The 13,273-nt window shown below is 41.8% G+C and overlaps 1 protein-coding gene across 1 annotated transcript in view; it reads right to left on the bottom strand.

The window, feature by feature from the left end:
• Window positions 1-13,273, bottom strand: part of RYR3 (ryanodine receptor 3) — a 466,421-nt gene that overhangs the window by 178,333 nt on the left and 274,815 nt on the right. The window contains 7 exon segments of the mRNA XM_039843988.1: window positions 2,086-2,260; window positions 2,841-3,046; window positions 3,934-4,081; window positions 5,481-5,640; window positions 7,299-7,382; window positions 8,546-8,649; window positions 10,220-10,324. Coding sequence (XP_039699922.1) covers window positions 2,086-2,260; window positions 2,841-3,046; window positions 3,934-4,081; window positions 5,481-5,640; window positions 7,299-7,382; window positions 8,546-8,649; window positions 10,220-10,324 — 982 coding nt within the window.

The raw sequence follows: 13,273 nt of genomic DNA, 5'->3' as shown, positions 1-13,273 counted from the left end.
AAGTTCCATACACAAACCTTCCAAACTGTCCCACCTTTTCCTGAAGTTTCCTGATTCCACAGCTATACTCTAGTTATATCTCCTGAGGGGAATGCCCTTCACCTGAGGGGTAGATATCTCAGATTCTTTAACATTCAGTGCCAAACCCATTATTACATAAGATCTTCATTCTGTGTCAGCCATTTTCCATTTCTAACCTACTGCTTTGCATTATTAGTTACATTTTCATATTTTCATTTATTTTACAACTAGAAAATGAGTTAATACAGCTACTACTTGCAGTTATATGTACATACAAACCACCATATGTGACTCTCAGAAAAATTATTAAAGTTTTAGGGTACTGTTGGATTATGCATGTTGCAAACAATAGGTATCTGTAAAGAGTGTGAAAGTGGTTTATAAAGCTAAAAACCAAAGTCTCTTGTCTGAATGGTTTCTGATTCAGTAGGTCTGGTGGAGCCTGAGATCCTGCATTTCCAACAAGTCGACCACACTTTGAGTAGCAAAACTTCGGACTTTACGAAGTTCTCATTGCTCTGTACAACAGACAAGATTCTCATCTCTTATGTTGAGCTAAAGCCTCATATAAGTTATCTTTCCTGGTTCATGAACAGGAGAGACAGAGAAAAGTCTCTTGTCTTTGGATTCCTTCTGCCTCAGGGAGCCGCTTTCCTTGGGGATAAACCTGAATCTTCTATTTTTTTTAAATTTTCTTTCACACCTCAAGAAGAGGTCGCTGCCTATGGTGGGTTCTCAGTAAATATCTGTTTCCTAAGAGCGGTGGCTGAAGATGGCTTATCTATTCTGCCCTCATGTCCACCTACACATTTCCCCTCCTTTTGCCTATGAACCAGCCCACAAGCCTTTCTTTCTGCTGGCAACATCTTTTCCGCATGTCTCCATAAATAGGGTTCTTTAAAACTCTGATTTTAAACCTTTTCAGAAGGCATTAAAATATGACCCCATCTAGCTATAACCATCCTGTCTTTCTAGGAAAATACATTGACTTTTCATGAACTCTCAGAGATTTAGAGCTATCAGGAGCCCTTATCACTTATCTAGGGGGACTGAGATGCAAAGATGTTAAACCAAGTTGACCTAAGATGTCACAGGTTGGGACGAGCAGAGGCAGGAGGTGAATCCCGGTCTCTTGACCCGGGGCAGCTTCTTTCCCTCTCAGCCACTCTGCCTCCTCCTCATCTGTAATGAAGCAGCAGCATGTGGCACAGCACCAAGAACAGGGGCAGCGGGTATTAAGTCACTGCCATAGAATTTTATATCTGAGGATGTTTGAACTTATGTAGTCTAACCTCTTACTCTCTGGTATAGATGAGACAGTGAAGCCCAGAGAAGTCCAGCTGACTCTTTGGGAGCCACATGGCTTGTTAGGAGCAAGTCAGCTGACTCGCAGACCAGCGCTCCTTCTTCCGTATGCCAACAACCTTTGTACATAATGTAGTTCTGTAGACAGCAAATAAGAAGCACCAATTGTTCCTTTGTGTAGCTGGAAGCACTGCCCTGATTGCAGTCTATTCATGACCATTAATAAATACAACTGTGCTTGGGTTTCACAGCGTGTTTGAATTTCAAAATGAATTGTATTTCATTCAAGGGAACAGCTAAGTCAAAATTTGTGTTTCAATGGTTTTCACCAAAGCATCAAGTTCAGTTTCACAAACATGCAGACGAACAATTCAAATCAGAATAAAAGGACAATTCTTTAATTCACTGACTTTTCTATTCTGCCAGGGACATTAGTCCATATGCAATTAGCATTTCCTTTGTAATACCAGGAAACCTGGGAAACCTTAAGCTGCCAAAGTGAAAGGCAGGGAATTAGAGGGGAGGTTCTTAATCTATCTAGAGGTTCAGAACTTATATTTATAGTGTACATACCAAATATCCCTATTATTTGTCTTGATTTCTTCAAAAATGATAGTATAAGGGCTAGTCTTCACCACCAGGGTTTCAAATATGCAAAGGACAGAGCACCCTAACTAAGGAGATAGACGAGCTCACCCAGTTCTCCCTGGATTTTCCTTCAACTCATGGAGTTGGAATGGGGGAAGGTGGTAGATTTACCATTCTCGATCTCGTAATCAGCAAAGGCAAGTTCAGAGCCTTTGTTGGTGATCAGCAGCTCCCCATTCAGTGTGAAGATCATTGAAGCATCATCCAGGTTAATCATACATCCAACCACATCTCCTGGCTGCCAGGTACGGCCAAAATACCCACTCCCTTGATGCCAGCGCTGGCCCTAGGAAATAAGACCCCAGGGATTAGAGAAACAGAAGTCCTAAAAGCCACCAGGCAGCTGGAGAAATGACCAAAGAATCAATTTCTTCTAACTGGTAGTGGTACCTGGTTTCTACAAGGTACTCAACTCTCTACCAAGCACAAATCACAGGGAGGAGTGATCTATCTTACAGATGAATGAAACTGAGATACATAAGGCTCACGAGGAAAGGTGGCCCAAATCTCCCAATACCCAGTTAGCTATGACAATATGCAGGACTCCTTCCGGGGCAAAGTGATAAGACTTCCCCAGATACTGGCTGCACAGTGTTCTGTGGCCCTCCTTTGGAGTGGAGGCAATGGGCTCAGGTGTAAGGGCAGATATGCAGGTGATTACAGAAAGTACTTGGTGTACAGTCTCCCCTTCACCAGAGCAAGGAGAAAAGTGACAGTCACTAGGTAATGATCATTCGATGACTTAAATTAGCCACTGGTGGTGGCCACTCATTTTGAAGCCAGAGACCTACACACTCGGTACTTCCAACTCCCAGGGAAATGTTTGGAGAAAAAAACACTTGCACTGAGGAGGCGTCCAGACTCACCCGGCTGCCTTCGAACACAAAGGCTTGGTCATCGGCTCCCAGTGCAACGTCAGGCCGACAGCCTGGCCTGGCCCAGCCGACACGCATGTCTCCTCCAGTCACCACCTCAAACTCGAAATACCACTTTCCAGATCTCACTGCATAGGATCGCTCTACCCGGAAGAATCGAATCTTGTCAATGCTGACTTTCTCCACAGCTGGGTCAGCTATTGCAGGAAGGAAAAGAAACAGAGTATAGGAGGGAAAGAGAGCATATGGAATATTAATAATTTGGTAGCATTTCTCAAAAGAATTTGACAACAAAGACTGATGATAGATCTCCCACTGTTTCTAATATAACGTTCTGCTCACCACATAATCATCATCATTTTCATCATCATATCGTAATAACGATGCAAGCTACAATTCACCAAGTGATTACTTTGTAGTAGATCCTTTAGAGATTATATCTTGTTTTTTTCTAGCAACAATCCTATGAGGTCAGCAATATTGTCTTCATTTTACAGACGAAGTATTGAGGCTCGGAGGTTAAATCATTTGTTCAAGGTCAGAGGTAATAAACTGAGGAAAGCAAGGATTTGAACCCAGGTCTGTCTTATTTCAAATTCATCCCCTTCACCACCTGTAATACTGCCCTAGTAGCCTGGTACCTCCTGGGATATGAAATGACAATGACATGTTTATCAATTATAAAGTGATGATTTTAATCAGTGTTAGAATTTCATTTAGGAATAAGGTTACCTGTTCCAAAAGTAAGCTGATATTCCCATGTTTGAAAAATAAAGGATGGTAACTTGGTTTTGTGACCAAAAAACCCTGAAAGCTCAGCTACCCTGAGAGATAACTTGATCTCTGTGGAACTGGGTCATAGCCGTGGTCATCACAGACACATCTGTCAATGTGACAATGTTTTACTGCCAAGCATGATTTTCCTTCCCCTCTCCTGCTTCTTAAAGTACCCCATTGAGTTTAGCGCTCTTTAGCACTAATATCATTTTTAATGGTACAAGTTAGACTACTCGAAGTTAGCACTTCCCCAGAAGAGGACCTGTTTGGTCAACAGGGGCCAGAATGAACGATCTCCACTCATTACCTAGTTCTTGGTCTGATGGCTCGATGTTATAGCCGTAACCAACAAACGTCCGAACAGCTTCACGAAGGCTGTCCCTGTTTGACTTCTTAGTACGCTCATCCAGTAACGCATATGGCACCAGACGGGGATTTCTTTTGTTCTTCAAATCCTATGCGAAGCCAGAGAAAAGAGGTTCTGAGAAAACATATTTTGTCTTTACGAATAGCTTGTCCCACTCCCACACTCCCGGCAAGAGTCCTGGCTTCCTCATACGAGCATACTTGTTCTTGCCCCAGTGCCTTGATATTTAGCAATGTACATATTTACTACTTCTCTTAGAATTAAATCAGTAACATGGACATTTTCTAATGTTCAAAGCTAACATTAAAAAACACATTTTAATAATGCAGGCCTGTGAATAAAATGAAGTGTCAGAAACCTCTATTCCCAAGGCAAAGCAGATGGGGATTTATGTAACTACCCCCTATGGAAAACTATGCCACAATTTAAACTGTTAGAGACTCCTTACAATAGCCTCTTAAGAGAGAAACATCATAGAGAAACATCTATGCTCAAAAAGAAACATCAGAAAAGGTGGCAGAGCCACGGTGGGTCCATTTCATTGCAGTGCACACACATTTATATTAGAGTTCTCCTCAGTTCCTTACGGAGGACTAAGAAGAGACAATAATGACAACTGCGGTGATAAGTGGTAAATAAATATGACTGACATGCTATTTGAACGCCTACTCCCCTCCCTGCCACGGTTTCTATAGCTGTAGTGTTCTTGGCTTCCACACTTATGTAGGTTCAGAGGCTCAGATATGAATGAAAATGTGTGCACACAGCTACCCATGAACTTCCCTGACCCTAACCCCAGTACTTACTGAGATGAGGGAAGCATTTCATGAAGAGAGGTGTGTTAAATGATCTGGAGCTAAACTCTGGCTCTAAACTCTACCTAATTCCTTGCTGTACTCTGGCTCTTAGGCTGCCTCCTCCTCAAGCTAAGAATCTTGGCTGCCCAGGAATCTTGGTGGATTGAATGATGGACTGAAGTCATGGGGCACAGAGTTCTGAGAAAGTTGTTTTGCCCATCTCCTGAGCTAGCATCCCTCCATTTTACTCTCAGTGGTAGATACTTGGGACCATCCCAGAAATATGGCTGAGCTGTGACGTTGATTTGCCTTACCCTGGCCTTGGAGAGTGGCAGGAAAGCTCATCTCTCCACAAGGCATGCAGCAGGACAGGGAGGAAATGAGAGCAGATGCAGCCAGTGGGCACATACACAGGGCATCATGATCATGAGTGAACCAGACTAACGATGGAAAGGTAAGTCTATCCTTTTCTACAAAATTGGAATTGTGCCTGGAGTTAATGTCACTGTGACCACTACGAATGCCATCCAGTCCCATGATTCTATAAATAATGAATGCACTGAGGCAGGAGGGCTAGAGTGCAAGGACAACTTCTATTTTCCAATCTAACACCCACCAAAGAAAAATGGCATGTTGATGGATGAGCACATCTTTTAACTTTTCCAGCAGGCATGACCTGGAAATCCTTACCTGTTGAATGCCATAGGTCCATCCTTGTTTTATTCTGTCCTTTGCCCAAACATTATGTGCATTTTCTGCAAGCTTATCCACTAAAATTTCCTGAGGAGGTAACAGCTTCACATCAGACAAATCCAAAGGGGCTGGCTTATAGCCATTGGACATCATGTAGCTACAGGTAAATAGAAAAAAAACATTTTGAGCTGATATGTATGACTTCCTCATTCCAGATTTTAGACCAATAGTACATGGCAAGAACACTCAGACAATAAGGCTAGAGTCACAAGTTCTACCCTGTGGTAGAATGGACATCTCGGTTCTATTTGAAGTCCACAGATGAAGCCCCTTATCTACCATCCTTTTTGCCAATGTGTGTGACAGATCTAAAGGCGACTACTGGAGAAAGTGGATGGATGGTCAGTGGAAATCCACCCTTATTTCTACAAAAACACTTACATGCCCTATAATTAATAACACATTTAGCATGCTGTAACATTACCAGAAGCTCCTTCATCCCACTTTAAAACACAAAAGGTTCTAGCCATATGGGTGAGCATAAGACACTGAGCCAAATGGTTTCTTATAAATCAGTGGAAAATGATTGTTCAGTCTTAGAAAGTTAAACTTTCGCTTTGAAAATTAAAAAAAAAATCATGGCATTAGAGAATTTGTGAGCTTGAAGTGTCCTTACGTTAGGTGTCCAGTCCAGGAGTCAGAGCTTCAATTGTCTTTAACTGTCTTTAATGTGAAGTTGGGAAAAAGCTCAGTACAAGTCCAGGTAGATGCATTATGTGAATGGAGAGGACAAGGGAACACTATGGAGTGACTCTAGGGAGAGCAGCTGATCATGGCCATGTGGGAACATGAGTCCAGAGACGCCCATGGCTCTAGGACCACTGAGTGCCCAGACCAGGCCAGAACCTAAGTGTGATGACTTGTAGACCAAAGCTCACTCTACCCAGGAACCTCCAAGCAGAATTAGATTCAGAGTCTACTGTAGGCTCTTGTTTCTTATCTGCCTTCTCGGGATGCCTGATTTTGGGCAGAGTGAACCTGCATTGATTGTTGCGCACTGAGCACAAAAGCCTTGGCCAGTAGGCTGCCCCTCCAGCTGTTGCATCTCAGATTTGCTACTCTCAGCTTCTGAGAGTGGAGCTTGGAAGCTTGGGAGTTTAACAGGAAGAAGGGGAAGAGAAGCATTTGATTAACGCTGGCACTGCCTTGGCTCATAACTAATTATGACACCTGTGTGAATGCATGTACACCCAAGGCTGGAGGATGTGAGGGGGAGTGTGTAAGCGAGCCAGTGGATGCACCTGTGAGCATGTTTCTGAATGTACCAGCCCATGGGACTCTGTGAATGTATGGGTGAGAGCTACAGTAGCACATATGCAGATTTAGGGGGCCAAATTAAATCTTGGCAGAGACACCCATTTCCACAAAGGACTTATAAGGCTGGCCTAATGCCAGAGGAGTGAATCTTTGCTATGGCTACCAACCATTTTCAAGCTCTTATGCCAAATGTTATTTTTATAGACCAAAGACAGTGCATGCATCTCAGAGTGCCACATCTTGGCTCAAAACTAACAGTAGTAGTGTGGGTCTGGGCAGGAGGAGTAAAAAGAGGGAAAGCCTGGAAACACTTGTATTTTAGTAGGCTTCTGCCTGGAGGTTTCAGTGCAGTCTAAGTAACCGGAGGAGACATCCTAAGCTGGTGCTAGTAAGCACCTGGGACTGTCACCTGCCTTCATGCATGGGCTTCCCATCCTCCCAGTTTAAAAATTCAGACTGAGGCACTGAAGTCTTGAACTATTAAAAAAAATCACCTACTTTTTGGACAGTTTGACCTTCTTGAGATCCTCTTCAGCAGCTGGATTAACGTGAGCAATGTGGCACCCCAAGGCCAGGAGGGTTCTGTTATGCAAAAGAAGGAAAAGACCACGCTAGATAAAGGACAGCGAGAACCCTACCCCGCATCTGATCTGATGAAAGCAGCCAACAGTCATTCATTTAGACCAAAGAGCCACCAAACTTTTTCTGTAAAGGGTCAGATAGTAAATGTTTAGGCTTTATGGGCCATAGGTCTCTTACATATACTCAACTCTGCCATTATAGAGTGTAAGCACCTTGGCTTTGTTACGATAAAAATTTATTTGCAAAAATAGGTGGCTGGTCAGACTGGCCCATGTCCATAGTTTGCCAATTCCAGATTTAGATGACAGCAAGCCTAAGAATATAAAAGAGAAGGCTGTCAATAGCCCCACTTTGAAACATTTTTGAGTTTACAAATTTATATTAGGATTGCATCCTGCTTCTGATTCCAGGGAACAGATAGTATCCTAATAGCACATCTACAGGTCAGCAAATATTTACTGCATGCTCCCTGTATAGTGCCTTGAGCCATGCTTGATACTATGAGGTACCAGAGCTGCACCATCAAGAAGCATCAGGGAGATTGAAGACATCACATATGAGAGAGCTTTGAGAAAAGGCACCACTGCAGAGCCTTGTTATGCCAACAAACCCACAGTATTAAAATGTTCTACACTGACAGGTAGAGAACAGAAATACAACATGGAGAGAATAGGTAACAAACACAAAAGAAATTCAAGATGGTAAATCCCACCTTGGGCTAAAATAATTAAAGTATGAATTAGGCTTTTAAGCATGGGTAGGATCATAGAGAAGCTATAAGTTGTTTTTAGATTGAATTTTAGTGAATCAAACCACTTTTTTCTCATTGGTTTTAACAAATGCCTTATCTTTTGTTTTGATTTTACCTGAACTATAGAGGCAGTTGGTCCTTTGATTCTAAGGTTTCTTTTTTTCCTGCCTATATTTTCCCTGTCCCTGGCAAATAGCAAATGGTCCCTACGGAAATATAGATATGTTAAATAACAATGGTGGATGTGCTACTTACTATGTTAAATCCTTGTATGGCATGAATAATCACCCCCTAATTTATCAGAATGCATCATGTTTTTGAAGCAAGAGACACATATCTTTGCAGTTTAGTGATAGGACATTAAATCATCCACTCACTCTTTAGTCTAAATTCAATTCAATTAAACACTCACTTTAAGGTTTCGGTTGACATCTGTAGGTTATAATTCTTCTCAGTTTCAGGTAGCTTTGAAAACTCCACAAGGCAGGGGTGTTGTCTTTTATTGTCATCCCGTATCTAGGTGATAATATAGAGAATATAATTTAAGTTTGACAGCTGGCACTGCATTGGAAAACAGAAAAGAACACACTTTGAAACATGGCCCAGACAATCTATATCAGGCAAGACAAAGACAGCTATTTGCTGATAGGCAAATAGATGATCTTCTCTCTAGTAAATGATACATACAGTCCCCAAGTTGTCAGTGGCTTGTGCTCTGTAGATTTGTTTCTAGTCAGGTGTCTGCATTCAGAACATACTTTCCCAGAGGAGCAATTTTACACATGGTAGCCATGTTCCTCCCTGCCCCAAATTCTTCAGAATATAAAAGACTACAGAATCTGGCTCGGTGCTATCCAAGAGAAACATGAACCACAAGTGAACCACATTTGTAATTTCAGATTTTCTAGCAGCCATATTAGAAAAGCAAAAACAAATAGGTGCAATTAATTTTAATAATGTATTTTTTAACTCAATATATCAAAACATTACCATTTTAATAAGTAATTAATATAAGACATAACTTATTAGACATTTTATATTATTTTTCATAATAAGTCTTCAAAATCTGGTGTATATTTTATATTTACAACACATTTCAATTCGGACTAGTCACATTTGAAGTGCTCGGTAGCCACATATGGCTCATGGCTACTGTACTGGACAGTGCAAATCCAGACATTAACTAATTCATTCACTCATTTCACAAATATTTGTTGAGCGTCCACTATGTGGTAGGCATTGAGCCACAAATTAGGGGCTTGGGACAGCCCAAACCCCATTGGTATACAGTCTAACGGGGCAGGGAGCAACAATAAAATAATCATAGAAATGAAGGTAAAATTGCATTTGTGCTTAGTTCTCAAAGGAGAGGTTTGTGATGTTATAAAAGCACATAGCAGAGGTGGTCCGATTCAAGGAGAACATTTCATTGTAGCTATATCAATAGACACGTGTTAGAGGGCAAGAACCCTTCCAGTAACTAAGCTGAACCGTGCATAATTTCAGAGTGGCAGCGTTATAGGAAGCTTCAGAACTCACCTCTCCTTTTGCCTTCAGATACGACCTTACGCAAATCACAGAACAAAGTCAATTTACAGCCTCTTTGAAAAATGTTTCCTAGCAAAAGAGTTCCCTCAACCTCCTCTGAGTGTCCATTAATCTTAGTGATAATCTGAAAACCATATTAAACAAATTCATATTCAAAACAATAAATCATCCTCTTCACCACCCATGCAGAGAGGATAGCTTTTTCTGAAAGGAAAAGGAGATAAGAGGGTATCTAAAGGAGGTGCTGAGGAACTACCACACTCGATGTTCCCTGAACAAAGGAAACCAGCTTTTGGGAATGAGAAGAGATTAAATAGATTCCTGGGACTGACTGAGCTGGTCTTCTCAGCACTTTTGACCATACTACACAAACAACGGAGCAAGCCTTCTGCTGAATCAGTGGAAGCTAGAAAGGTAGCAGTAAGAAGGGGTGAGTTTGGGCTCAGGAGGTTCTCTTCCTCATTCAAGTCTTTGAAGAACTCTTCCAGAAACAAGGCAATCCGGCCCTCCATCTCTGCCTGGCCATGGGAACACATACCTTGCCGAAAGTCCAGCCAAGCTCTATTTTATTCATTCCCCAGAGCTCGTGGATGTTTTCAGCCAGTCTGTCTCGAATCTTCTCTAGGTGAGGTGGCAAAACAACCTAAAAGGATAAAGAACCAGTGAGAAGTCAAGACTACAAGAGCCAACTATACTGAAATCTATCATAAAATCTATATGGATCAGGTGCCCTAGTTGAATTCACTATACGTCACCCAGGAGGAGCTATAATCGAAGACTCTTTCCTCTCTTGGCTTCCTCTCTACCCGTCCCCTCTCAGTCTTCTTTGCAGATATCTGTGTGTTCTTCACCCGTGAATGCCTCCCTGGGCCTTACCTCCCCTCTCTCCATTCTCTCTCCTTGGGAGATCTCGACCAACCAGAGATGGTCACTCCCAAGTAGGTACACGGTCTCTCCTGAAGTTCAGACCCTTGGTTCTAACTGCCTGAAGGATCTTCCTACCAAAGTGAACTCAATATGTTACTCAAAGATGAATTCATTATCTTACCTTTAAGACCATTTTTTCTTCCTGTTTTTCTTTTCTTTTTTTTGTTACGTGGCCCTACCATTGCTTCAAGCCTGGAAGTCATCCCAGTGTCTTTCCTCTCAGCATTACCCCCAACGCCCCCAATCTAATCAGTCACAAAATCCATCATGTTAATTTCCTAAGTGTCTTTCTGAAGGATCCCCTCCTCCACATCACTTGACCTCATTTTTTTCTCCCTAGATCATCGCAAGGGTCTCCCCAACTCCCCACCAATCTATTCTCCATACTGGCCAGAGTGATGAGTCTACAAAAAACAAAAATACACTGAAATGCTCTCCTCTTGAGTGTTCCTTTTACTCCTAAGACACAGACTAGATGTATTAACCAAGCATACAGTGCCCTGCTTCAGATATTTCATCATGGTCCTCCAAAATGTTTCCTTTCCAAACTTTTAAAAGTCCTTCCAAAGGTCATACTGTTGCACACACAGTTCCATGACCTGCAAATGCAACTGTCTCCTTATTAATACCTCCCATGATACACACAATATTCTCACTAACACAATCCCTTACATGGCACATGGCAAATGACAATGACTCTCTTTGACCAGACTCTAGACAAGTGCTTCTGAGTCCTTTCTTGACTAGGCTCTGTCCTTGGCTTTGCCCTCAAGACCCCAGATTTAGCAAGAATCCTGCTAAATCAGTTTAGGGAGAATCCGCTACCCTTGATTTTTGATGACCTTCCATGTCTGATGAAATTTCCTCATCCCCCACCATCTCCCAGGTGATAGCAGATCACTCTGGCCTGTTTTAGGCTAGAATTGTTAGGTCAGAACATTCCAAACCCTGGTGTTTCCTCTTAGTAATATTCCATCACTGACCCCCACCCCAGCCCCCAATCTGCTCCTTAGTTATAAATCCCCACTTGTTCTTGTTGTATTCAGAATTGAGCCCAGCTCTGTACTGGAGTTCTTTTCCCCTTATTATGATAGCTCCTAAGTAAAATTTGTTTTTATTGTTTTAACTGCTGTCCAGCTTCAGTTTTCATACAAACACTTCAATAGTTATCCTGAATTTAGCTCAGATGTCACCACCTTTGGGAAGTCTTCTCCAATTACCTTCAGGGCGGGTTCCTCTGTGTTTTCCCAGAACTTTGCTCATCTCTCTCCCAGAGGTTACAAGTGTTCTCTTTTCTCCCCTATTTTCTTTAGTTTACTGCTACAATAATAAAACAAATTACAACTATATTTGGATTTTATTGGTTAATTAAGATAATCTGTTTAAACTAAGTGCTCCTTATTTGATCATAACCTTAAAGTAGATTTGCATGTCAGGGGAACCAGTGAAAGGGAAAATGTGAAGAGAGTCCTCCACAAATAACCCAAATCATTACCTGGGACAGAGCAACACTGGCTTGATTATGCCCAAGGGTGGGGCTGCTCAAAGCTGGGCTGCTTTCTCCCCAAGCTCAGCCTGGAGCTGGTGGTGGTTCAAGCACTAGCACTGTTAGTGTGTAACAACAGGGCTCCAGTTAATGATACCTACTCTATAAACTGGTCAGTGTGTCCTGGGGAGCATGGAGTTGACTCTATGTATCTAATATTTAATTCCTCTTTGGACAATAATTTCAGATTCTAAAAAATTATAGGGTCTCATTCAAAATAATAAATTGTACCTTTCCAATGAGAACTTCCTTATTTGACTTTCCAGCAATACCTTCTTAGTTCTTGAGTCCATACAAATCCAACTGTGGGCCCTGACAGCTACATTCTTCTGGCTTGTGGATTTATCTCTGTTCTTTGATTTCCAAAAGTTCAAATCTGCACGTTTAGAAATTCTTCTCACTCTTTGGTCGAGCCCTCCTTTCCTCCCTCATCAAAACTTCTCTTCATTTTTTTGAACTCTCTTAGGAGTCCATTTCTTCCAGGAAGCCTTTTCTGAGTAACACACACTTTTATGATGATTTAGTAAGGGCAGCACAGAGAACTAGGAATCATGCTTCTGCTCATGTTCTCCCCCTGCTTGGACACTAGCCTTGAGTCCACAGAACAGGTAATTTAGATCTTTGGCCCTCAAGCTTCTTGTCTAGAAAACACAGGAACCAGATGATTGATTCCTAGGATAATCTTTGGCTCACAAATTCCTCCCCAGTTTCCTATCAACATTCTCAGCTCCAACTACCTTTCCAGGTTCTGTACTAGGCTCTACAAAGCAGGCAGAGAAATGCTGTGGTCACTATTCTATGGGATTTCACAATCCGTAGCTACAGGAGGTAAGAAGTAAACTCATGAACATGGACACACAACTGAATGTAGCAGGGTCATATGAATATTATGAGAAAATACATGCTGGAGAGCTTCTACAGGTTAAAAAACCAATGTTCCTACGAACTATTAACCCAAGTGCCTAAGAGACAAGGTCCCTTTTCGTTTATTTTCTCTAACATCTAGACTAATGATTTTCGTAGCGCTGGTATGTAGGAAATACTGAAAGCTATTGTATGCCCCTCGTCATAATCGTGTGAATTTTTCTCTCAAAATAAAAACTCTGAAAAGGGAAAAAA

Source organism: Pteropus medius, unplaced genomic scaffold, assembly GCF_902729225.1.
Source record: "Pteropus medius unplaced genomic scaffold, Ma_sr-lr_union100, whole genome shotgun sequence".
Lineage (NCBI taxonomy): Eukaryota > Metazoa > Chordata > Mammalia > Chiroptera > Pteropodidae > Pteropus > Pteropus medius.
This window is presented reverse-complemented; position numbering and strand designations above follow the sequence as displayed.